At 39.0% G+C, this 24,712-nt stretch overlaps 1 protein-coding gene across 9 annotated transcripts in view; it reads left to right on the plus strand.

Annotated features, from left to right (window-relative positions):
• Positions 1-18,693, plus strand: part of LOC137174134 (adhesion G protein-coupled receptor L3-like) — a 245,605-nt gene extending 226,912 nt beyond the window's left edge. For 5 of the 9 annotated variants that reach the window (XM_067579248.1, XM_067579249.1, XM_067579247.1 and 2 more), the window contains 6 exons: positions 3,737-3,905; positions 4,173-4,298; positions 7,607-7,703; positions 12,707-12,832; positions 14,391-14,408; positions 15,575-18,693. In XM_067579248.1, the coding sequence (XP_067435349.1) occupies positions 3,737-3,905; positions 4,173-4,298; positions 7,607-7,703; positions 12,707-12,832; positions 14,391-14,408; positions 15,575-16,524 (1,486 nt within the window). In that variant the 3' untranslated portion in view covers positions 16,525-18,693. The remainder of the gene's footprint in view (positions 1-3,736; positions 3,906-4,172; positions 4,299-7,606; positions 7,704-12,706; positions 12,833-14,390; positions 14,409-15,574) is intronic. The other 4 variants (XM_067579254.1, XM_067579255.1, XM_067579251.1 and 1 more) reach the window with 3 other exon arrangements.
• The last annotated feature ends 6,019 nt before the right edge of the window (positions 18,694-24,712 follow it).

Genomic DNA, 24,712 nt, shown 5'->3' on the forward strand with positions numbered 1-24,712 from the left:
AAATTGGTGGTAATTTGATGCCACAGTCTGAAGTAGTTCTCTGCCTACAATTGCTCATTTTTAGAGTTTCTGCTCAACGATTAGCACAATAAAGCTTTCCTCACTTTTTTTGTGCTTTGAAAGCCCCGAAGTGCTCTGCTGAAGCCCTTGGGGATGTACAGTATATGTCTATATATTGCACAGCCTGACAGATCTTAAGCACTAAAATTGCTTAGATGCTATATTTGACGTCATAGAATGTGTTTAAAATACATATATTTAATTAAAATTTGCCTTGCCAAATACTACACTTTACATAAACAACTCTGAATCTAATAATGCCAAAAAATATGAACCAAGAGGATCTGTAACTGATATTGTATCAGTAGCTTTCAGGCATGCATCAGTCCAGACAGGATGAAACTCAATTCAAATTCACCCCCTTCATTTGTAAGTGAGCTGTTATGCTTTTCAGTGACTGTTATGTGATCTCAGAAGTTTTGCCTCAAGACTCCTACAGTACCATGCAGCGCTCAAATTCATCCTCGTATTTTTTATCTGATAACTGCGGAAGATAAGCTGCGTGCGATATGAGTCGTAGCCTCTTCATATCCTGTCCTCTCTGATGCATTTCTTCTGACCTCTTGTGACTCTCTCATCCACTATCCTTTGAAACAAAACTGCAGCTAGTTAGAGGACAATATTTTGTTCTTCTTTTTTTTCTTTTGTACCCACTGCTTGTGTTTCTGTGTCCATTCCGGGGGCAATCGCCTTGATGAAGTACCTCTCCCACCAGGTCATTAAGACAGCCCTGGGAAAATTATGTTGAATGGTTGCTGTGGTGAATTCATAAATCATTAATTTTGCTGCACACCTGGCCCATTTATAACAGCTTAAACGCGAAGGTCTGCCAGCATTTATGAGGGGAGCTAGATACTTCTGTGAACAGAGATAATTATGGTTAGCACCTGTATATCACTAACAAATCCCTTCCCAAAATGTATTAACGTCTGTTTGGATGTGGATATAGTCAATGTAGCTTTAATCTCCTCTGTCAAAATTAACCATCTTCCTTCTTGGTGTATTGTTTCCCTCTTAATGTCTAAATTTGTATTCTGTACTGGTGGCCACACATTTTGGATTACACCTCTCCACCTCTTTGTTATGTGATTTGATTTATTTCTGCTTGTTTTCTTTTTTGGAATGTTCACATCATATCGCTCAGCTATCAGGACTATGAACCTGAGATCAAGTAAGACAAAATTGGAAGGGCTCTTTTCCCCATAATGCCATCTTTCATTTACTCCTCCATATGAACAAATCAGGACCCAAATCCATCTCCCTGCCTCTCTGAATCATTAACATGATTTACTGCGGAGCACTCAGTCATGTTGAAGGCCGCATTAGTGTGCACACAGCACTCCTGTCTTAGATATACATAGCCGGCAGATGTGACAAGCGAGATTAGTTTTAAATGGCACCTGTATCTTCACAGTGCACTCTATAGGAATATTACTACTGTAAGTATAGTCACATTTGTCAGTTGATAGTGATATTTTCATACCATATAAATACATAAAGTTGTTAATTTCATGAATCAAGGTGCGGGATACAAAGTGCAGTCAACTGTGCATTGCACAAGCGAGGTGTGGCACAGTTTTAATATTTCCATTGGTTCATGTTAGGGGACATATTGAATGTGAGACTATCACCATTTTTTCCATGCGTAATGATGCACAGTTTTCTTGGAATTTCATTAAACCATAGAATAACCACATTTGTTGTGATAGATGATATTGGACCTCATGCAAGAACATTCTTACTTTTTTCTAAGGCTTGCATATATACTGACTATAAGTTAGTCAGTAGTAGTAAATACTCTTACCTGCATAAAGCTGTAGTAAAATGCTTGTTTGAACACCTTCTGTTCATGAGGAGTTACGTGTGTTCATAAAATGTGATCATTGGCATAATCAACGGCCCTAAAGTGCCAGTTTCATTCACAAAAACAAAAATTCACAAAGAGTAAAAAGAAGAAGTTCAAACCATGGAGCTACAAGTCCTGCTGTCAGATGAGCATAACATAGAAAAAAATACCAAATTTAGCAGTCAGTAGTAGAAGACCCAAAACAATTAGGAAATATTACGAGCTGCCAACACAGAGTCATCAAAGCAGCACTGCGCTGTGACAGAAATGGAGAGGAAATGGTTTGGCATGAAGTTAGATGCTAAAAAATGGCAGCAGAGTGGTCTGTGATTAATATGACAGGCGGTCAAGGGAACGTGACAGTTGTGGAGATATTAGATGGGAGAATATTGTAACCTACAGAGGATGATGCTGGACTGCGACTTGCATAGACCCTGAGGCAAATTCATTCAGATTAAGGCATTAAAATTCTAAAGCCAAACGTGTTATCCACTTGTGAAGAAAGGCAGACTGTCTGTTCATGACTCATAAAACAGGCCTAGACCACCACTGAATTCATAAAATTCTAAGTACAAGAAAATTGGTGAATGCCACAAATTCCCTTATATCACTCATATGTACCATTTAACAACAAATTCGTTCATACTGACAGTTCTTGCAAGAGGCCCAATTGTCGCCTGTAAAGAAAAAATAAGGTATAAGGTAAAAAGGTCTTCATTAGGTTTACTCCTATTTACAGTAACACACTATGAACTTTAACCGTAACAGTGATAAGACCAGCTATGATTCTGCTCTTCCACATAATGTTTACAGCAGCCATCTCACGCATCCTGATAATGCCTACATCTCTTTTCACCTCTGCTAATTTGCACCACATAAAGGGAGAGGCTAGAATACAGAAATATAACCAACCATTAATGCGCACAAGTGCAGAGGTTTGCCGTTATTGTAGACAGTATGGTGATGTTTGCACAGTTTTTAATCAAGGTATCCTGGTTATTCTGATGTGCATAATTGTGCTTTGACAATGCGTGCCACTCAAATTAGCAGACAGAAAGCACCTACCTCCTGGCTGTAGAAGGATTTAATCAACTGAAAGGAGAGATCTTCATACATGCAGGCTGTTGTGGATGGCAGATATTAATCTTAAGCCTGGTTTGCCTACTGCAACTCACAGGGAGTCACCAAAATACCAAAAGGGTGCAGGTGGAATTAGAACCTCAGAGCACCCAAGAAAAATGCCACTTCTCTGCGCAATGCGTTGGCATGTAGATAGAGTCCTTCATTCTTAATAGATTCTGCATTCCCATCAGCATTTATCTCAGTTGAACCTTTCAGCTTGAATAAGAATTTACAAGACACCTATCTCAACTCTCAGGCAATCGAATCCAACACGCAATATATTCATGTAAATAGTCTTCTAATGAAAATGCCATATTTGTTTCCCTCTCATTTATACAGACCTCCATTATTGTATACATGAATCTGCGGTTTAATGATCATCTAGGGTTTTTCAAATAGGCAATGGCATCACTTGAAAGAGTGCAAGGAAGGAAAGGAAAAGGTAGCCAAGAGGAGGGAAAAAATAGAAAATAAAGATTACATTTATTTGTCATCGTCATTTGTCATTTCATTTGTTTTGTGACATTTCTCCTTCTCATAGGCAAACCTTGATTGTACTTTTTACATTTTTAATTCAGTAATAGCAAACTTAAAATCAGCCAACCCCCATTTATCCTCACAAAATTTACACTCCTTTTCAGAAGTTTTAAACAGAATATACATCATGAGTTTGTCAAATGGTTTGTAAGATATTTCTTTATATTGCAGATCATGGGTGATTGGGGCCATTGCCTTGCTTTGTCTGCTGGGCCTGACCTGGGCCTTTGGCTTGATGTATGTCAACGAGAGCACCGTGGTCATGGCCTACCTGTTCACCATCTTCAACTCCCTGCAGGGAATGTTCATCTTCATCTTCCACTGTGTGCTGCAGAAGAAGGTATGGATTCATTTGTTTGAAGATGTGCTGTGTGACTTCACACCTGGCAACAACTGTTTCAGGAAAAAAAAAAAAGCCCCCAACACCTAGAAATTGTATGTGACATCAGTTGACTGCCCATCATTAAATTCATTTCATGCTTCAGCAAACATGCTGGAGAGGCATCTCCAGATACGCCAAGTGTGAAAATGCCCTAAGATTGTGACCACTGGATTTAGTCTAATTGTTTGTGTGTACAAGCTTTCACTGTGTTTTCATTGCATCCAGGTGCGTAAGGAGTATGGGAAATGCCTGCGTACTCACTGCTGCAGTGGCAAAAGTGTGGAGAGCTCCATCGGCTCTGGGAAGGGAACTGCCTCTCGCGCTCCAGGACGTTACTCTACAGGTTCACAGGTGGCAGAACACTTTTCTTCTTCACCTTTTGTTAGTTTTTGCCTTTTCTTTCTTAACCATCTTACCAATACACCACAATTTCATGTCCTTGTAGTTTTGAATGGCCACAGAATTGTATCTTAAAATACAGTATGTGCATGCTGTCCAATATTTCAGCCTGCGCTGGTAGAAGGCTTGATCCTAAAAAAAAAAGTAATCTGCGCTCCTCCTTAGAGAACAAATGAGAAAAATATTCAAAGGTGACTGTGTAGGTATGCATGATAGATTTCAAAGAAAGTGCAGCATATATCCTTGATAGCAGGCAAATGTAGTGTGCGTTGATCTAAACAGTTTCTAAATATATGAAGTCAGTCTGCAATTCATTTGCATTGGAGAAGGCCTGGGCTGTACACTGATACAGTGACGCTGACTAAAGTATTGGCTCAAGCTTTGTGAGGAATTTGTTCATGCTCAGAAATGCAGAATCCACTGTCTCTGCCAAAATGTGTGTATTCTGTGGTAAGTCTCCTTGTAAAGTAAATTGTTAATGGATTCCTCCCACATTGACATGAAGTATAGGATGAATCGCCATGATACACTATAATTGAACATCATATCCATATTCCAAAGAGTGTGATTTCCTTCCAGTGTTCAATTATAAATAGTCCTTAGAGTCAAGCATGCAGTGGCAACCCACGATACAAGCTGGATTCCACATACAGATCAAAGCTTTTAATTATACACAGTGCTTTGACAAGATGGCTCTAACCTCATGCTCAGTCTCTTTATATGAGCAAGACAGGAATGGAAACACTCAGAAAAACGTGGTTGTTTACTGCTGTAACTCTCAGGCTTCTAAATGAATGTGTAATCAGCAAAGTACATTCTAACCCACCGGCTATGAATGGTTGAAGTTTTTATCTGTCCAAAAAAAAAAAAAACCCCAAAAAAAACAAGACGAAATAGCAGTGTCATTCTCAACCCATCTGTGTCTCCGGTGCTGGGGACAACATGACGAACGGTATGTTAATGAGATCAGCTGTGTCAGTAGCTGTGTTGCTGTTAAAATGTATGAGTTGTGTGTCATCCGCTGTTGACACAGAAGTGCCTAAAACGACATATCCTTCTGAGAGCGCAGTATTGATCATAACACCTCTGCGTGGGCAGTTTCCACATCATTTATGATGTGATAATTAAGATTTTATGAATTAAAAAAAAATGTTCACAGTCTAACTGGCATCCTGCGATGGTGAATTTCTGGAAGAGATTGACTAAGCTACATTGGCAGTTGCTCCAAATTTAGTTAATGTTGATGTCTGTGGCAATGACTTAATTAAGCTGAAATCTGTCTGAGGTGTTTAAGAAAAACAAAGTCTTGAAAGCAATGCTTTTATTCATGGCTTTACTATTTTGGATGCCCTGTCATGATTATCTTTGGCCTTGCTATTATTTTGCACATGGAAAATTGCTGGTATGACAGTCGAAAGAGATATTTGAGTGCAGTGTCAGGTGTCGGATTCACCCTCCTTTACAAGTGACAAGTGAATCATATTTTGAAAGGATTATTCTAGTTCTTGCACCTAAGGTCATATTTTTAAGTTTTTGCAATTGTTTCTATGATTACGCTAATATTGCACTCACCAAAGTAATAACTGAGATCTGGGAATGCACAACATCACTAAAACACAGTCCTACGGGGCAAGAATCACAAGCAGTCAGAAGATCATACATGTTGCAAACAAGCCAGTGGTTTAACCAGATTATCTAAATTTCTGTATTTGAAGTTAAAACTGAAAATGAGCGCACCCAAAATGTTGGCAGTTCACCCTCATTGCACCTGAAAACAACCATACAGTTCAATCAGGAAACACAGCACAAAGTGAACAAGAATGCCAAAACTTTATTTAAAGAAAAAGTTCACAATTTTGGGAAATATACTGAACTTATTCACTTAATGGCAGTTAGATGAGATGATTGCTCTCTCATGTCTGTCCATTAAATATAAGGCAATAGCCAGCAGCTGGTTAGCCTAGCTTAGCACAAAGAATGGAAACAAAGGAAAACACCTACATGTAGCCCTGCTCTGTCCAACAGTAACACATGAGGAGATTGATGCCATGAAGCTACAGCCAGCATGTGGTTAGCTTAGGTTAGTACAGAGACCGGAAACAGAGACAAACAGCCAGCCCTGCTCTGTCCAACGGTACAAAATCCACCTACTAGCACGTCTAAAGTTCACTAATTAACATGTTATATCTCATTTGTTTAATACATACAAAAGCTGAGATATCTGTGTTATGGTTGATTATGTAGGTTATGACTATTTCTTGGCTGGGAGCAGTCTGCTGGTTGCCTGGCAACTGCTCGGAACCAAGAAATAGTCATGTACATTATCTCCCCTGGAAAACTGTGAATTTGTAGCTTTTACACTTTAGGTATCGTATGGATTACAGAAACATGATAGGTGCTGGTAGGCTTTTTCTGTTACTGTTGAACAGATCTAGGCTAACTGTTTCCAGTCTCTACCATTTGCTGGCTTTAGCTTCATATTTTAATAAATATTCCTCAACTAAGATGATCACTGGATGATAGGAAAGCCAACAAACACATCCCAGTGACATCTTTTGGGTAAGAAGTTTTGGGAGTTTTTGGGTAATTAGTTTACCATTTGAACTTGATGAGTACAATGTTATTATTAAAGATAGGAATAATGACCAAAACTACAAAAATAAGATACAGGTTGTAATAAACTGTAATTATCTTTTAAGTTGATTATTCCATCACAAAACATTTATGTTATTTTCAACATCACCAACATCTCCATATTCATCTGAATTCCACTGCCAAGCCCCTCTGGCACAAGATAGAAAGTAGTCGGCTCTGTGGATGGATATCCAGACCCTTAGCTTGTGCAACAGCCCGTGGGACTCTATCATAATTAACCAGGATGAACTCTCTTGGATTGAGCCTTTGCAACCCGAGACACTGATTCGGAGAGCTTGACTGATGACTTTATTATTGGCTTCACCTATCCCAGTACTGATGCTCATCTTTAATTGGAGGTTACTTATCCCCGTCGCTGAGATGTTTCGTGGTTTAAACACAAGTATCAAGCTGACAGCCTCTTTTTTGCCTGATAATTGTGTAGAAAATTAAGTGAGTGATTGTGGGTAAAAAGTTGTAATGAAACATAACAAATAATACTGTTTGTGTCTGGGTGATGTTCATTTAATTTAACTTTTCTCTCATCTTTAACTTTTTATCTGTATCACTGACAGTGTGCGGAGTGAATATACTGACATGTTTTGACATGTCGTTTGTCTCCGCAGAGCCGCATCCGTCGGATGTGGAATGACACAGTCAGAAAACAGTCTGAGTCCTCTTTTATGACCGGCGACATCAACAGCTCTGCGTCACTCAACAGAGGTACTTGGTCCCACAGCAAATGTTTTCTTGAATGACTCCTCAATACACTGGCCTTCATCTAAGATTTCAGGACTAACAGGCATTTTTTCACAAAAGCTTCACTATTTTTCTTGAATGGTAGTTATAATCATTTTCCACTCAATGTGACACAGGGGCTCTGGTGTATCAAAAGACTTTTTTTTTTTTCAAGTAAAGCTTTCAACCACAAACCTCAAGGCAAGTCAAGGCAAATAAGTAATTTCACAATAGTTTGCTTCCAAATAATTAAAATCCCGAGTAAAAGACACATTTCTCCACTCAGCTGTTAATTTTCACCAAATATTGAAGCAAATTCTTAAAGTCCGTGTAAAGGAAATTTTTAAGTTCAGAGGTTCAGAGGCTGTTTAGTTGGTTTCAACTCCTTCAGCGGACTCGCCCCTAGTGTTTCAGAGCTCAGAATTTTTCCATGATTTTGAAACCTAATTTTAAATACTAGGAGATTTTTTTAATCAGTCAAATTTGGCTGGGTTTTTAATAACAATTTTTTCTGTGGTGTGAAAAACTCAGAACACATATTTATCATTGCTTTACACGGACTTTAAACATTAGAAATGAAATGCACCAAAACTGCTGTCAGTAGCCACGTAGAACACAAATAGCTGGGCGAGTTTGTGTAAACATTTTTGCCTGGATAAAAGAGGATGTGATTGTGAATACAAGGCAGAGATTGAAAGGATGACAGCCTTTTTTGGTCTCATACTGCGACAGAAAATTGTTTATTATATCTGTTATTTTGTACCACCGACAAATCTTTTCTAGCGTCTAGCCATTAAAAAGAGTATTCATTGAAAAAGGCTTTTGAAGACATTAATCAAACCTTAATGAAAAAAAACGCAATCATAGACTAAATGAAATTGTACAAAACAAAATGGAGGTTTTTAATGTCAATTATAGTCGTGCATACATATTTAATAGTGGCTGAAAAACAATTTCTTCATTTTTTTTCCCCCAAAACATTACCATGCCTTGCCATCTTACTGCAACAGCCCTGAAAGTGAAACTAGGCTGATACTCTCAGAAAAAATGCTGAATAACAACCTAAAAATCAATCCAGTGGAATTCCCTCTCAGAATCGAGTTAATAAAAAGTATTTTACCATGATGCCTTTGACAGCAACACACTCGATAGAGTTAACTTCAGAGTCTCTCAGGTTACACAGAAAGTAGATACCAGACTACATCTGACATCAAGTAGCAAATACTGTCCTCTCTGGCATCCTTCCCTAACACTCTCCCTCCTCAACCATCGCATCTCTTGATGGAGGGCTTGAGTTCCACACTGCTCACGCTCTAACTTCGCTCTGGGCGCCTGCTTGCGTAGACACTAATGCAGAGTTACAATGATGGATTAATGTTCGACACAGGGAGGAAGTGTCAAGATCTCAATAATTAGGTACTCAGCTTAGTGCCATCAACAGACACATCTTTTATCCATTGTGGAGAGGCTGACTTGGGGCGGGAGGTTGAGCAGTAGGTCCGGAGTTGAGGAAAAGCCTACACGGATCTTCCATAAAGATAAAAGGCGGAGATAGAAATTATTAACGCAATTTTATACACCTGGCTTCTTACCAAGCTGGATCTGGTAAAGACAGCACTCACAAGAACTCAAGAGTGCGCCGGGAAGTGCATTCTGCCATCACAAGTATCATAAGGAACAGATGCAAATAGAACTGCACTTATCCGTGGCTGCTGCCGTGTTGTTATTAAGGAATTATGCGTTGAGGAGGGAATATTTCTTGCTGATTTGTCCTTTTCATTCTCAGCACCCGGCTTCTCCCCGTCTCCCCGCACGTGAGAGCGAGCTTGCAGCTGACACTCTCGCTGTGCTCTCCTCGAGAGCGGAGTCGTGCAATCATCTTGATAGCGTTGCATGTTCAATTTATCCCAGCATTCAGGATTATTGCTACACAATCAGTGTGGTTTTGGAAATTGTCCAATTTATCAAATGCAGACACAATAAGTGCGGGATCTGTCATCGGGAGAATTCAAAAAGGGGCTGGTGTTTATGGGATACACTGTAATTAGGGCAATGTGCAACAGCAACAAATAATTAGTTTGTTTTTTTTTTTTCTTCCAAATCAAAACAACATTCTGATTTTCAAGCTAAATTATAATAAATACGTGCCTAATTAATTCAAAACTTAACCAAAAAGTGAGAATAATACTGAAAGACAAGCCTAAATCAGCAGCACTTTAATTCTTTTCAAATGTCATTAAGGGGAGTCTGCCAAGATAGAAAAGATTTCTGCATTTACAACACTGTCAGGAAGTACAGAGGAAGTTTCTACAAGATGGGGAGGTAATATAAAAGTCTTTCTCCGTTGGTATGACAGATTCAGAGCATTAGAAAAGAACAGTACTCCTTGCCAGAGGAACTAATTGCTGTATACTTGTACCTCATATAAAAGATGTTTACCTGCTCTGGCATAGTGAATACTTGAAGCGCATGCATGTTTTGCCCTCATAAGCCTCGAATCTGGTTTTATTTAAAAATAATACCATATCATGTTGTCGTGGGGGGAAAAAAATCTTGTAAACAGGAAATGAATGCAAGTCACAAATATTTTCAGCATACTTGATATCCTGCATAATGTATTCAAATACTTGAAAATAAATTATTTTTATCTCCAGCAAAGAAAAACAAACATCAGGGAATGCGCACCATTCATGTTTAAGATTGCAGCCTTCAAATCTGCTGCTAATCACAGAGCTCAGACTGGGGAGGTTACTTTGGTGTAGTAGTATGTGGTTGAGAACGTGATGAGTCATTCGGGTAAGATCCTGGCAGCGAGTTATCTGAGGACATGTATCGCATAAACAGAAAATGAGCATCTATTCTGTTCCGCGCGAAGGAGGCGCCACTTAAACAAAGTAATGACCATCTAGACTAAAGAGAGGACATATCACTTCATTCAGGGGTTATTTCTGCAGCAGCACATCAGAAAATCAGACAAAATGGGAACTTTGCTCTTTGGAGAAAAGGTAATATCATCCCACTTTAGCTCATAAAATTACCAATGCCATAAGCAATAATAATAGTGCAGCATTTGACCCCTCACTAAGCTCTGCCCTTCTTGCTATGCCTATCAAACTTCCGTCTGGCATGGTGTTTACAATGATAACATAGCAGATTTTCAACTCAAAATGAATTTTTGAAACAAGTGGTCCTTGGTTTTAGACAGAGGTAATAAAAGCAGGCTTCTCCAAGGACTGATTTTGCTGGCGGGCTAATTAAGCTAACATTTTCACAAATTGGTTGAAAAGTATGATAGGGAAAATGTAATAATGAGACAGTTATTTTGTGTTTTCACTTCAGCATAAACTTCAAACAACACTATCTGGTTATTTTGGGTGGGGTTGCTGGGATGTAAACTTTCCCAAAACCACTAAAGAGCACGATGACAGACGCTAACATTACCCCAAACTAACAGCATCCAGATCTGGCTTCCATACAGTGCGGAAATACTTGTGAACAAGGCTTATATTGAACGTAACATGTAACCCCACAAGCTAATTTAGTTAGTTTATGATATGCTCTTTGGCCATGGGAGTAATACTTAGTTACTGCGGGTTGTAAGCTAGTTAACCAGACATGCTAACAATTGCATCTTAGAGCAGACAAACACACACACTGTTAAAGGATGGGTTCCCATTTTTTCAAGTCTGTCTTAAAACAACAGTCAGGAGCCCAACTGAACATTGAAATAAGTTACTCTTACTGTAATCATTCCTCCTGTTCATACTGGCCATTAGAAGATCCCTTCATACTGCACTTACAATGTAAGTGATGGGGGGCAAAATCCACAGGCCTCCTTCTGTGCAAAAATGTATTTAAAAGTTTATCTGAAGCTAATATGAAGCTTCAGCCGTCCAAATTAGTCAAATCAAGTAGATATCTTTCAACATTACAGTCTTTTTAGTGCCAGAGTCCCTCTTTTTGTTACTAAACTTCCACCGCAGCTCAACAGGGAAACACAAAGATGGAATTTGATGCCAAAAAGACTGTAAATGTGTCAGATATCCACTTGATATGACTAACTCAGACTGCTGAAGCGTCATATAAACTTCAGATAAACTTTTAAATGCATTTTTGCACAAAATGACTGTGTGGACACACTGTGGTTTTTGGCCCTCATCACCTACATTGAAAGCATATTTGAAGTGGATCTTTGAATAGCCAGTATGAACAGGAGGAATGATTACAGCGAGCAAAACCTTTTTCAGTGTTCAAATGGGCACCTGACTGTTGTTTTAAGACACACTTGAAAAATTGTGAATCCTTTTAATCCATCCTCCACAAAGATCTTATTCGTGTGTTTTTGGTTTTTGAAAGGTTAGAAAACACCCTTCAAGTGCCAAGCATCTCCCCATGCAAACCCCTTCAACATGCAAAGAAATCTAAAAAGCTTGACAGGCCTCCCTTGCTTAGTTACGGTTGCTAAGTTATGATAGTAATAGCTGTTTGAAGGGGAGCAAATGTTCGATTACAAGAATTTGGAGCCTCAAAGACCAACGGTTTCCTGAGTTATAACTGTATTCTGTTCTGTTTGAGTCTAGAAATGTTACACTCTGTGTTGTGTTGGCCTTGTCAGTGCTTCTTTGTAATTTATGTCTGTTAACGCGTGTTTGCTGCCTGAATGTGGAGCACAAAAAACGGGTTCAACACTAATGGCCAGCATTAAACTATACAATTAACACACTTTCCATCGGTCCCATTAGCCATGTCAGTTCAGCTCTGCCACTTTCATGTAGCAAAACCCCCTCATATTAATGATCATGTGATCATTTGAATGTTAATGGCTGTCATTGCTCAGCTGCATCTGCCCAACTGATATGTATGTTCTTTCTCTTTCTCTCTGTCTATATCTCAATTTATCCACCCACCTATACCTTTTCTGTCTCTCTGCTCTTGTTCTCCTCTGTTTTTTCTGTCTCACTCTCTCTGTCTCTTTCTGGCTGCTCCAGGGGCTATGGCTAACCATCTTATCCCTAATGCACTCCTACGTCCTCATGGCACTAACAATCCCTATAATACATTGCTTGGGGAATCGGCAGTCTATAACAACCCTCTGGGCATGTACAACACACAAGGTGTGCTAGCTTCTTTTCATTCTTTAACATTGTGGCTAGGGCAGTGTTTTTTCATGTCTGGTCCTGGACAACCTCTGAGGTTGCACATCTTTTCTCCTGCTCAGGAACTGAAAGCAACTTTAAAGTAATGGACTTATACTAAGCTGAAATGCCAGTGTAAACCCTTGAGGGTTTTTACAGGACTTTAATTAAAAAACACTGCTCTAGATGTTGTGTGTTAGCATCGAAAAAAACTAAAGCTTTATCACAAATGTGTTGCTATTGGCTTTTTACTTGGGGTTGTATTTCGGCTTCTGCACAGGGCATTACATTTGGTTTCATACAAACACAAGAGTCACTCTCACTCATACCCTACCTTGGCTGACATGGAAATTGTGAAAATGAGGAAATCCTCCAAAATCAGGAATATTGCCCATAAGGAGCCGGATACATCACCAGTCATTAATTTTAAATGTGCTCTAATGTTGTAAGTAAAGCTTGTGTGCCATGTCTTCTGTCTCTCTGTTTTTAGTTTAAGTATTTCTTTTATTTTAATGCTGCTGTTGGATTGTCAAACATTGTTCTGCAATAATCTTCACTGAATCTAATGTCAAAATCACAAATGCAAATCATTCATATTGTGTGAAAAAGAATACAATGAAGAGCGAGATGAAGATTGCCTTTAATTTGATTCTCTCAGTGTTATTGTAAATCCTGATTTTAAGGCATAAATAGTTCAGTTTCAAACCCTCTTTTCAGGATTTTTTGTAAAGTTCCATATTTTACAAACAAACTGCCTTTTAATTTTAAATGTAAGAACTGCAAGTTTCTGTATTCAAAATGTGGGTAGTGAAGTCAATGTAAATTTGATCTACATGTTATTTTGCGGTTTTTTGAGGGATGAATTTGACTGTGGAGAAGGACTTACCAATTCAAATATCTGATATTTACAGTAGTATGTAATAAGATAAATATATAATCTGAGTATTTGAAACCATCTCTGTTCAATGAGCAATCCACTTTATTCTAGGATCAGTCTGACTGCAATTTTTCTCTGTGAAAAAGCTGTTTTTATATTATTCCAACTCTCAGCAGTCAATATGAGATTGCCGTAACTTTGCGAGTCTGTAAAACTGAGAAACTTGTGTAAAACTTACAGAGAGCTTTGATCAGTGGATAATTTATGCATGCAATACAAGTGCTGCATTCAAGCTCATGACAGAAGGCTATAATTCACTTACATCGCTATAGATGTAAAAGAAATATCTGGAAGGATAAAAATGCTAATGCAACACTAGATTTACTGCTGCGTTTGACGCTCAAGTACCTCTGCCATATTTTATGCCCCGGATCCTGCAAAGTTATAGCGAAATATCTTTTCTTCTATATTTGTTAACAGATATGTTGTGGTTCTTTCTGTGGGTACACAGAATTTACATGGTGACATAAAACAATTGCATTCCAGAAACATTATCTTGATGCGTCATCAGCATACTGTATGTGCACATTTCTATTTTACCTGTCACTGTTATGCTTATTGTGTTTTCTTCTTTCCTTTCCCTCATGCTGTCCCTAAAAGAGCCCTACAGAGAGACAAGTATGGGAGTCAAACTAAACATTGCTTATCAAATGTAATTGACTTTGGCTTTACTTTCTTTTCACTCGGTGCTGACAAAGGGGTAATGAAAAAAAATGTCATTCCCTTTGGAAGTAATATTACAAAGGCCCTCACCATTTCAAATAGACCTGTAAAATTCAGTTTAGCTAACTGATTATCACTGCTCACTTTAGTTTGCACTACTAGATGTGAAAAAAGACAAGGCGGGCAAATATCCATTGGCCCGTTTGATATCACACTCTGAATAAACTAATCCAATTACAGTCAACATTCAGACTTACCTCAACATTTCATAAGGCACGTCAATATAAATTGATCTGTATTCTTCGCAGTGAATATTGAACAGCAGTGCCTTTGTTCATGTACACATTTTTTTTTAACCATTCACTTTGATCAAGCCAATACACTTTCTTGAAGGTCTCAGAAATGCATCTTGTCAAATTTTCAAGAGGTCAGACTACAGTCTTGACACTTTTAACAAGCTGGATGGCCTTGTCTGAGGTCGTTTGAATTATCGTCAAAAAATTGCTTTGATGTTCATAAAATATGAAATCTACATGTTCATGCAACAGAGAGAACAGAAAGTTTCCATCCTTCCAGTGTGGTTTGATTCTGAAATATGTGTACATATTTGGAGGGATGGCTAGTTATGCTCACACGGATGTAGCAGACATCAGTAAATATTTTCTTCTTGTTATATTTCAATGCTCATATGGGACAATATGGCTGGGGTCCAAATGTATAGCTGGTTTGTGTTTTACTTTAAGTGTTATGCATGGCTGTGATTTTTTGCTTTTGTTTGCTTGAACTTAGTGTATAAGCTTTATGTTTTTGTGCTGTGCTTGAGCTTTGTGTTGTTGTGTGTGTCGCACATATATCAGTGTTTTCATCACTGCCATATGAATCAGTTAAATTTAATATAAAAATTAAATTAGGCCTTGAAAATACTTTTTGGTAACAAGGTAAGTGTGTATGATGTCTGTATTTACTGTATATAGGCTTTTAATGGAAATACTGTGCTTTATGTCTTACATAATCTTAATAATGTGTGGGTGTAATTTGTGTAGCTGTGGCAATAGCATCAGATTTCACCCTTCTCATGCGCCAAATCTACCCCCCAACCCAACCCATGTTTGTCATTCCAGAGGGAATCCTGAACAATGCCCGGGATACAAGTGTCATGGATACTCTACCACTGAATGGTAACCATGGCAACAGCTACAGCATCGCTAGCGCAGAGTACATGAGTGACTGTGTTCAGATCATTGACCGGGGCTATAACCACAAGGAGACTACCCTGGAAAAGAAGATCCTGAAAGAGCTCACCTCCAATTATATCCCTTCCTACCTCAACAATTCCCACGAGCGCTCAACCGAGCAAAACCGGAACCTAATGAATAAGCTGGTCAATAATGTTAGCAACGGCGGCAAGGACAGCGGCTACGGGATGGGCTTGGGAGTGGGGATGGGCATGAATGTCGCGCTGAGCCTAGATGACCACACCACCTTTGGTCCGCACCATGACGAAGGCCTGGGCCTGGAGTTAATCCGCGAGGAGTCCAATGCCCCTCTGTTGCCTCAAAGACCGCCCCCGTCCCTGCAGGCGGTGGACAACCTTCATAATCACCTCCACCAGTCAGTGCCGCCACCCCTCCCACTGCCCCACCACCCCTTCTCATCCGCCACCACTTCCTCCTCGTCTCGAAGGAGGATCCCCCAGGAGAACAGCGAAAGTTTCTTTCCCTTACTTACCAACGAGCACACCGAGGACGAGGGCTCGTCACCCACCCACAATCACCAGAGAGACTCTCTCTACACCAGCATGCCCATGCTGCCCGGCCTGCCCGACGTGTCTGCAGAATCTGCTGACGGCTCCAAGGACGCCGGGGATGCCAAGAGCCCAGAGGCCAGTTCGGATGATGTTTACTATAAGAGCATGCCCAACCTGGGTTCACGTAATCACCTTCATCAGCTGCACTCCTACTACCAGCTAGGGCGAGGCAGCAGCGATGGTTTCATCGTGCCCCCCAACAAAGAGGATCTATCACCCGAGGAAGCCCACCAGGAGCCCTCGCACCTGGTCACCAGCCTATAGGCCCACAAAAAAAACCCCACCAGTGTCCCTCCTATCACCGTAGTCCTCTTCTCTTTCCTGTGTCCCCCTTGTTCCATCAGTCGTTGGCAGTGGTAGCCTTTGTTTTTATTCTGTGTCCCGAAGACTGAGGCGGAGCAAGTGACTGTACTCTCGCTGTTACTGACCACGAACAGGATAATAATTGCTACGAATGGGGGCGAATATGTGACTATATTTGGTTAGACATTGCGGGAATCTGTTGATGTTGTGTCCCCCCCCCACCCCCACCCCCCTCCAACCCTGTGTGGTTTGGCGTGTTTTGTCTCAGTGTGAAAAGAGACAATTGCTCACACAGGATTTTTAGGTCTCAGAGATATAGTGTGACAGTCAAAAGGAACTGCATAGCCCCAAACTATACAAGTCTAAACTGTAGACTTCACCAGAATAAATGGGGAATTTAAAAAAAAGGACTATTTTATTATACTTCTGTATCCATATTGACTTTTTGAAAGATTTTCTTCCTCTTTGGTGAGTTGCAGCACATTTTGTTTGCTGAAGTGTCCCTTCAATGAAAAAAAAAAGACAAAAAAAAAAGAAAACACATTTTGAACAATTACCATGAAGGAATTATTGATCGTATGCTTTCAAGCATAGCTGTTCTTTTTTTCTTTCATTTTACTGTAATAACAGTTGTTAAAAGAGGGAGAAAAAAACTAATAAGAGAATTATGAAATATTTCTATGTAATTGTACAGATAACTAGCATTGCACATAATAGTATGCTTTTTTTGTTCCAGGCAAACCCTTTGTCTCTGTAAATGTAGTGGTTAGGAGCAATTTTGTTCTGTTGTGCTGGCCTCTCTGGGTTTCTGGTACCAGTCCGTTTTTTGTTTTCCTCTTTTATCACTTTCCAAGAAATGACCATCGAAATAGAAACAAAATAACACAAAAAATATCACAACAAAACACTTAGCGTACAGGCATTTTTGTGCAACGTATTCACCTTTGCTTTCAGGTCTATTATCTGTTTCCGTTTCTTTTCTTTTCCCTTTTTTTTAACTGTGTAGATAGCAGAGCTCTGATTCAGTGATCATCAATGAGACCGAATCAGTCCAAGTTAATCATGAGGTGTCCCTCAGAAAGGTTCATAGTGCATTGTGCAACTCTTACCGGCATTCAGAAAACACTTGTGCTTCTCAGAAAGAGAACCAGTTAAACTTTGATGAGCACTATAGGCACTTGTACAAAAAAGAAAGATGGCTGTTTTACTTATTAAAGAAAGAGCTTTTGGAGTGAGAAAAACTGGAAGTGTTTTTCTTTTTCTTCCTCAAGGAGAAAATATATTTATTTATTTGTTTAAATAAACAGTAATAAAATGGAGGATGGAAGTAAGTTTAGTGGCACAGATACATTTTTTTATTATTGGCTATGATTATGGCTTCTTATTTATTCCTTTTTGTATTGGTTTCCTAGTTGAATGACCTCATAACTAATATTTGTTGTAACAGTGAAACTTGTTTGCCAACAAATAAATTACTGATTAAGATTTATCACTTAGCTTACACAAAAGTTCTGGTGTTTTGTCTGGGTCTTGGGAACTCTTTTATATGGACAACGGCAAAGGACCTCTAAATGATGGAACGATCTTTTTTTTTTTTTTTTTTAAATTATCAGTTAATCCCTCATTAGCCCTCTGTCCATTTTAGTGCCAAATAAATTTTGGCCCAGCAACAGTGGATGTGCTCTGTATGCTCTGGTCTGCTTTACAATAGAAGCAGTGATTTCATAAGATGTAATAAATATTTCAATATCATTGCTGGTGTAACCAATGAATTCCTTGCAGATACTGTATGTTTAACATGAGTTTGATGAGCTGTGCAGGAATGATGAAAGAATCTCGACCGTTCATCCCGGCAGGGGCCAAGAAGAGAGATAAGTATGCTCTGTCCTACAAGCTAACTGTTCAGAAAAGTGAAACTTGTCAAAAGCTGAATGGTAATTTTCAATCATTTCAATTTTAAAAAGTATATAAAAACATGCACATGTAAGTAGTACATATTAATTACCTTAGCAATATATCAATGTTCACTTCTTCAGTCCACATTATAACTATTTCTATTGACGCAAACCAAAGAAGCAGTGTATTTTAAAGCTGCCTTAAAGAATTATTAACCAATAGGGGCCAGAACAACTCCAAAAAAATCCCAAATAAACTATAATTTTTTAGAGCTGTATGAACAAACATGTCCACTTATCACTACAGCTGACAGCTACAAGAGGTGATCTTTTTTCATTATGCAAAGTCACTTGATTCAATGTTAATATCAAGAATATTGCTTAATGCAGGTTTTTAATATACTCCTACTTATGTTTATTGGAGGGAAATATTCACAAATTAGAAGCTGGTTTGATTTTGAACATTGCATAGTGAAAATGAAACAAATGAACATTCCTAAACCCATTATTTCAACCCTACACAGATAAAGAAGTATATTAAAAATGGGAATTAATGCATGTGGTTCATTTAATTTTTCCACAGGGCTGATAAACCCATTGTAATACTGTGTGATAAGCAGTCACAATCTCTCTGAAATCATGTTCTTCTCATACACTGCCTATTTTAAGTATATCCTGCATGTAAACTATTGCGGGAAGAAAAGGAGAAATTCAGCCCCTTTCTACAGAGCTGGCACTGTGATTGATGGCTGAGTCATTGTGAAAAATTGCCAGAGATGTGTGGCTCCTCTTATTACAGCCTGGATCTTGCATCAAAAGATGGAGGGGGGGACCTGCAGCTACGACACTTTCTCTAGCCCATATGCTCAAGCATGGATCTTCACTTAAAGATATGACTTGGGTGGACAGAAAGTGCTCTGGCCGTCACTGCTGCATCACGTTGACTGGCATTTGCAAACCCGGGCAGGTTCATGAAATGTGCTGAAGATGTGACTCTGGCCCCTATCCACTTTATTAATGAGTTGTTACGCAAGCTCATAAGCCAACCCGGGCCTTTGATGCTGCCCAGGAACATGCTTGCATGGCACAAAATGCCATGGTGAACAAGAAGCACTGCTGCTCACTTCCCATTGACTCGGGATACTTACAGTGTTATGACACACAGATATTTACTGGCACATACAAAGATTGTAGTCAGTGTATAATATCTTAAAGTCAAAATATCCTTTATTCACGCTGCGCTGTTTACCCAACTGAGAATATTCTGACTAGCACAAGTGTATATTGATTTTACTGACTAGGCCATCAGACTTTAGATTGAAATTCTTAATTGCTAATGGTTTTGCTCTCACCTCCCTAACCACAAACCAAGTGTTGACATGTGTTCAATATTCCTAAAGTAGAGCACTTTGTAGCCCCAAAGAAATTATCAAAATACAGTATAGGTGCAAGAACTTTATTTTGAAACCTGTCACACTGTCAAGATGCTTTAGTTGAGGTTTAATGATACTAAAGGAGGACACACCCATCCTGAATATATGTATTTATTTCACAGGTTATCAGAGTGGATTAAGATATTTGACAAATAGAATGTTTACTAACTAACATTTACATGCTTATGATGGAAGGAATAGCTCATTCCAAGCCCCCCTAAAGAAGACATTTCATTCAATGATCTGTGTGACTGGCGATATCCTTGTTGCTGACAGTTAAGGGTGATGTCCGCTGCACTCGCATCACTCCCCTCTCTCTAACTCGCCCATTCCTAACCCATAACTGATTTTTTTTATCCTTAATATAAATTAAAATTAAACTCCTCTAATATATTTCTCCTCACTCCAATTTGTCTTTTTTCTGTATTCAAAACACATTTTTGATATTTCTGCACAGTGAACAGACTTAACAGAGTATGTGATCTTTTGTTAGTTTACATGCTAGTCTACAGTCTATTCCTGTCCTGTATGATGATGGTACATCCAATTCCACAGAAAAGATCCTTACAACAGTGTAGCACAGGAGGGGAAATGGAGTACAGATGTTGTGGATGTGCTGATAAGGACCAGTGTCCATTTGTGAGCTGTCTGGTTGAGGAGACGGTATTGGAAAAGCGTTGTCTGCCATTCATGTCAGCAATATGTGTGTCCACGGTTGGTTTGTGTGAGGACGTAAGTCTGCATGTGCGTGTATACAAGACGGGTGACAAATTAAAGGAAAAACCTGAATAAATGAGTGGAGAAAACATACTGAATGCAGATGCTTCCACACAGATGCACTGCATGGTACAATTAAGCAGTGAACATCCAATTATGCTCTGTGGCATGTATGAAAATGCTGAGCAGGCCCAGTTGATTCTGATTCTGTATCAAGATGGCCAGAGAAAAAGATCTAAGTGACTTTGAAAGAGGATTCATCGTTGGCAGGAGCCCTAGTCACAAAAACTGCTCAACTGTCTGGTGTTTCAGTAGGAACAGTGACTAAGTGACATCTGCATTCAGATCTATAGGAAAGACATCAGTAAATAGGGTCGAAAATTGTGTTGGACAGCGCACATATATTGACCCATGAGGGAAGGGTCATTGCAAATCAATACAAAGTTGTTCTGAGTGATCACTTTTACCCTATGATGAAACATTTCTATGCTGATGGGAGTGGTCTCTTTCAGAATGACAGTGCCCCCATCCATAGGACACGAGGGGTCACTGAATGGTTTGATGAGTATGAAAATGATGTGAATCACATGATTTGGCCTTCGCAGTCACCAGATCTCAACCCAGTTGAACACCTACGGGACATTTTGATGCATTTGACAGCGCTCTCTACCACCATCATCAATACACCAAATGAGGGAATATCTTTTTGAAGAATGGTGTTTATGCCTCCAGTAGAGTTCAGAGACTGTAGAATCAATGCCAAGGCACAGTGAAGCTGTTCTGGCAGCACATGGTGACCCAACACCTTACTAAGACCCTTTATGTTGGTTTGTCCTTTAATTTGTCACCCATCTATGTGCGAATGAGAGCTAGTGGCTATAGAAACACCTGCTTCTCATGTGAACAACAGTATGTGAGAATTTCAGATGTGATATATAAAATGGCACATTTCATATCTCATCCCCCTAGTGAAAAATCAATGGCCGAATGTCTGGCAGAATTCCAAATGAAAGGTGAATCAATGTCATCTCCAGCTTTGTGTATTGGGACAACTTGACAGCCTTAGCACATAAAAGAAAATACCTCTCTGGCTTTTTCAGTCAAGATAACATTGATTTAAGATGGGGAGGGGTGGGGAGGGATTGGGGGGGGTGTCAATGTTTGCCACTTTGGGGCCCAAAGTGTTCAAGACTTTGGGCTGTGGTTGTACTTGAGAAACTTGGTCAGTACTGCTACAACTTAATGTTACTGATTAAAAAAAAGGTCACATAACCTGGTGAAACCTTACATCATTATCAAACATATAATTATCAATGATGGGTTTGTCAGTTCATAGGCCTTGCAGTTGTATATTTCAAATGAGAGAGTTGTGGGTTTTTGTGTTTGTGTATTTTTGTTGTTGAGCTTTTCAAAGTGGATTGAGGTTGTCAGGGCTCAGCTGAAAAAATGTGATGTCACGTTTGTCTGTGCACCAATCAGGGTGTAATTGTTTGTTATCAGGCCACTATCAATCAAATCTTATCAAACCATGCTGCACATATTGTGTGTACTTGGATTTAAAAGTTCAGTTAGGCCAAATTCTCTTGCACCTCCCTAACCGTGAGGTATATTTTGTATGTTACCATGCCAAGTATGAATACCACAAAGCTGGCCCCAGTTTGTCCATGACCATAGTCCATGTTACTTCACTCTGTGGTGGTCAGACAGTGTCCACCCTTTCCCTACACCCCTACATCACTGACACCACATAGCCATAAGGCCATGCCTCAGAGTTGTTTTCCCTGCCCACTCATGTGTTGCATTTTTAAAGCATGCTGGGAGAGAGGGTTCTTGCAGGATTTGAGTGTGTTCTTACTCTTTAATTTTGATTACTGCACATTTACTAATGAGCATTTAATGTTAAAGAGAAATACTAAAAATTGAAACTATTTAATTGCTTTAATTATTTTGGTTGATTAGACTCGATTGCAGACTGAACCTGATTGACATTTCCCTCACTTAGCGGTTATTGCTTGCACCTGTTAGGGTAGAACAAATTACACATCTATCATTTATCTATCATTCTTTCTAGCACATGGACTTTGCAAACATATTACACCCCCACCTACCAACAACTTGGCAGAGGCATCAGTGTTTTTTTGTTCCAGAAAGTTTTGTTTGGAAAAAGTGGGGCAGGTGCACTTGAAATATTTTGGTATTATTATTATTATTATTATTATTATTGTTTATCTGTGTTGAAAACAATCAAGAACACAAAATACTGTAAAATAAAAAAATAATAATAATATATATATGTATATATATATATATTTATATTATCCAAATTCATGTCATTTTATGAATATGGGATTTCTTTCCATATTCATGAAAAGGCAGTTATTCTAGAAAAGTGTTGCATTAGCTTTAGTTTGTATATACCCTAAATGTTGCTAGTGGCTTTTGACATTTTGACCTGTTTGACTAGTGTATCTGCTCGAGAAAGTTGGCCCCAAAACTGTCAAGTAATAAAATTTAACCAATATTTCTGCTGGATTATGTCAATCAACCTGCTTTGCCAAATAACAAAGTGAACGATGTGTCACAAATTCTTCACTGCAGAAATGGAAGATAGGACTTTGACAGGCGACCAAGAAATATGTAAATACATGTCATGTTAAAAAGATGGCTAATCAAGCTGAAAAAGGCAGCTAACTATCTGCGGATAAGTGGCCCCTGCTTCCATGAACTTGACTGGAGTACCTGGCTGTATGACTGGAAAACAAAGCTAATGATATGCTCCAAAACATACGTTACCTGGACAAAACATGTAAAGGTGAGATGTATGCTTAATTGAAATTAAGTTACTTTCAAATAAACATTAGCCATGTTTGAGTTTGACATCAACGTCAAAGACTAACTGCTTAATTTGGTAAAATGTTAAATGAGAAAACATCCCCAAGTGTAGTGAAGAGCAGGACAAAGCTGCTGCTCAATTCACATTCCATTGCTTTATTTTGTTGTCTAATTGTGATATAATATAAAGTAGGCTATATATAAATATAGCATAATATAGGCCTACAAATCTGGGGCTTTGCCTTATGTATTCTGTATTGTTACTAATGTTAACAGCTCATAGAGAAGAAATTTAACCCGTAAGTAATCTCATCACAAGTATGAACACTGCTTGTACAGCTCTACATAGGGCAAAAGTCAGCTGTGCCCAAACTGTAGGTGCGTCTATCAAAACAACAGCAAAATTATTTTCAGTAATCATAGAAAACAGTGCAAAAAATTAAGGGGAAAAAATAAAGACAGACAAACCAAAGTGAAAAAGAGCAGCAGTGTTTACTTGAGTAAGGTGAATGAAGCAGTTATCAAAATTGTTGCCAATTTCTTTTCTGACTATCAATTAATCAACTAATTTCCCTCTAAATATGGACAGGGGGTTGACAAATCCCACTATTTAACATGCAACTTAATATAAACCCCCATTCATTCAAGTTCTTTTAATGAAGTGTTAACATTATTTTGTTGATCCCATGTGTGCTAACATAAATCACATAAATGTCAACTGTACAAATCATTTTGCTCATCCCCGGTGCATCACTCTCTATCTTAAAACCCACCCACAGCTGCCCTTGTCACTTGTTGTCACTTCTAATTACACTTCATCCTGCTCCATCATGGCATTGTTTTATGACAGAAGGGATACGCAGCAGAACCCCTTACACCCCTTTGAAGTCTGACAGTATCATAACACTTACCCTCCCAAGAGGGGGTAAACAGGCCCCTCATGCCATGGGCAAACAGGTTGCGTGACATTCACAAGAATCCTCTGTGAATTCATTTGGAAGATAATTTTCAGTGCAGAGGCCACCAGAGAAGGAGCACACTAGTCGGGGAAGGCAGTAATGGCTGTCCAGGGAATTTTGTGTGTTACTGCAGGTCACAGAGATAGTGTGCTATACATACCCAGAAAAGCCAGTGTAGCATGATGTAGTTCACCTGTTACTCAACTCTTGTTATGGTCTCAATGGTCTCAAAGCTCTTAAGTCCCTCCAGTGGTAGTCTTGTTTACAGTCAGTCAGTCAGTCTGAGATGTTGCACCATGTTAACCTTTAAAAT

Source organism: Thunnus thynnus, chromosome 22 (genome assembly GCF_963924715.1).
Source record: "Thunnus thynnus chromosome 22, fThuThy2.1, whole genome shotgun sequence".
Classification (NCBI taxonomy): domain Eukaryota; kingdom Metazoa; phylum Chordata; class Actinopteri; order Scombriformes; family Scombridae; genus Thunnus; species Thunnus thynnus.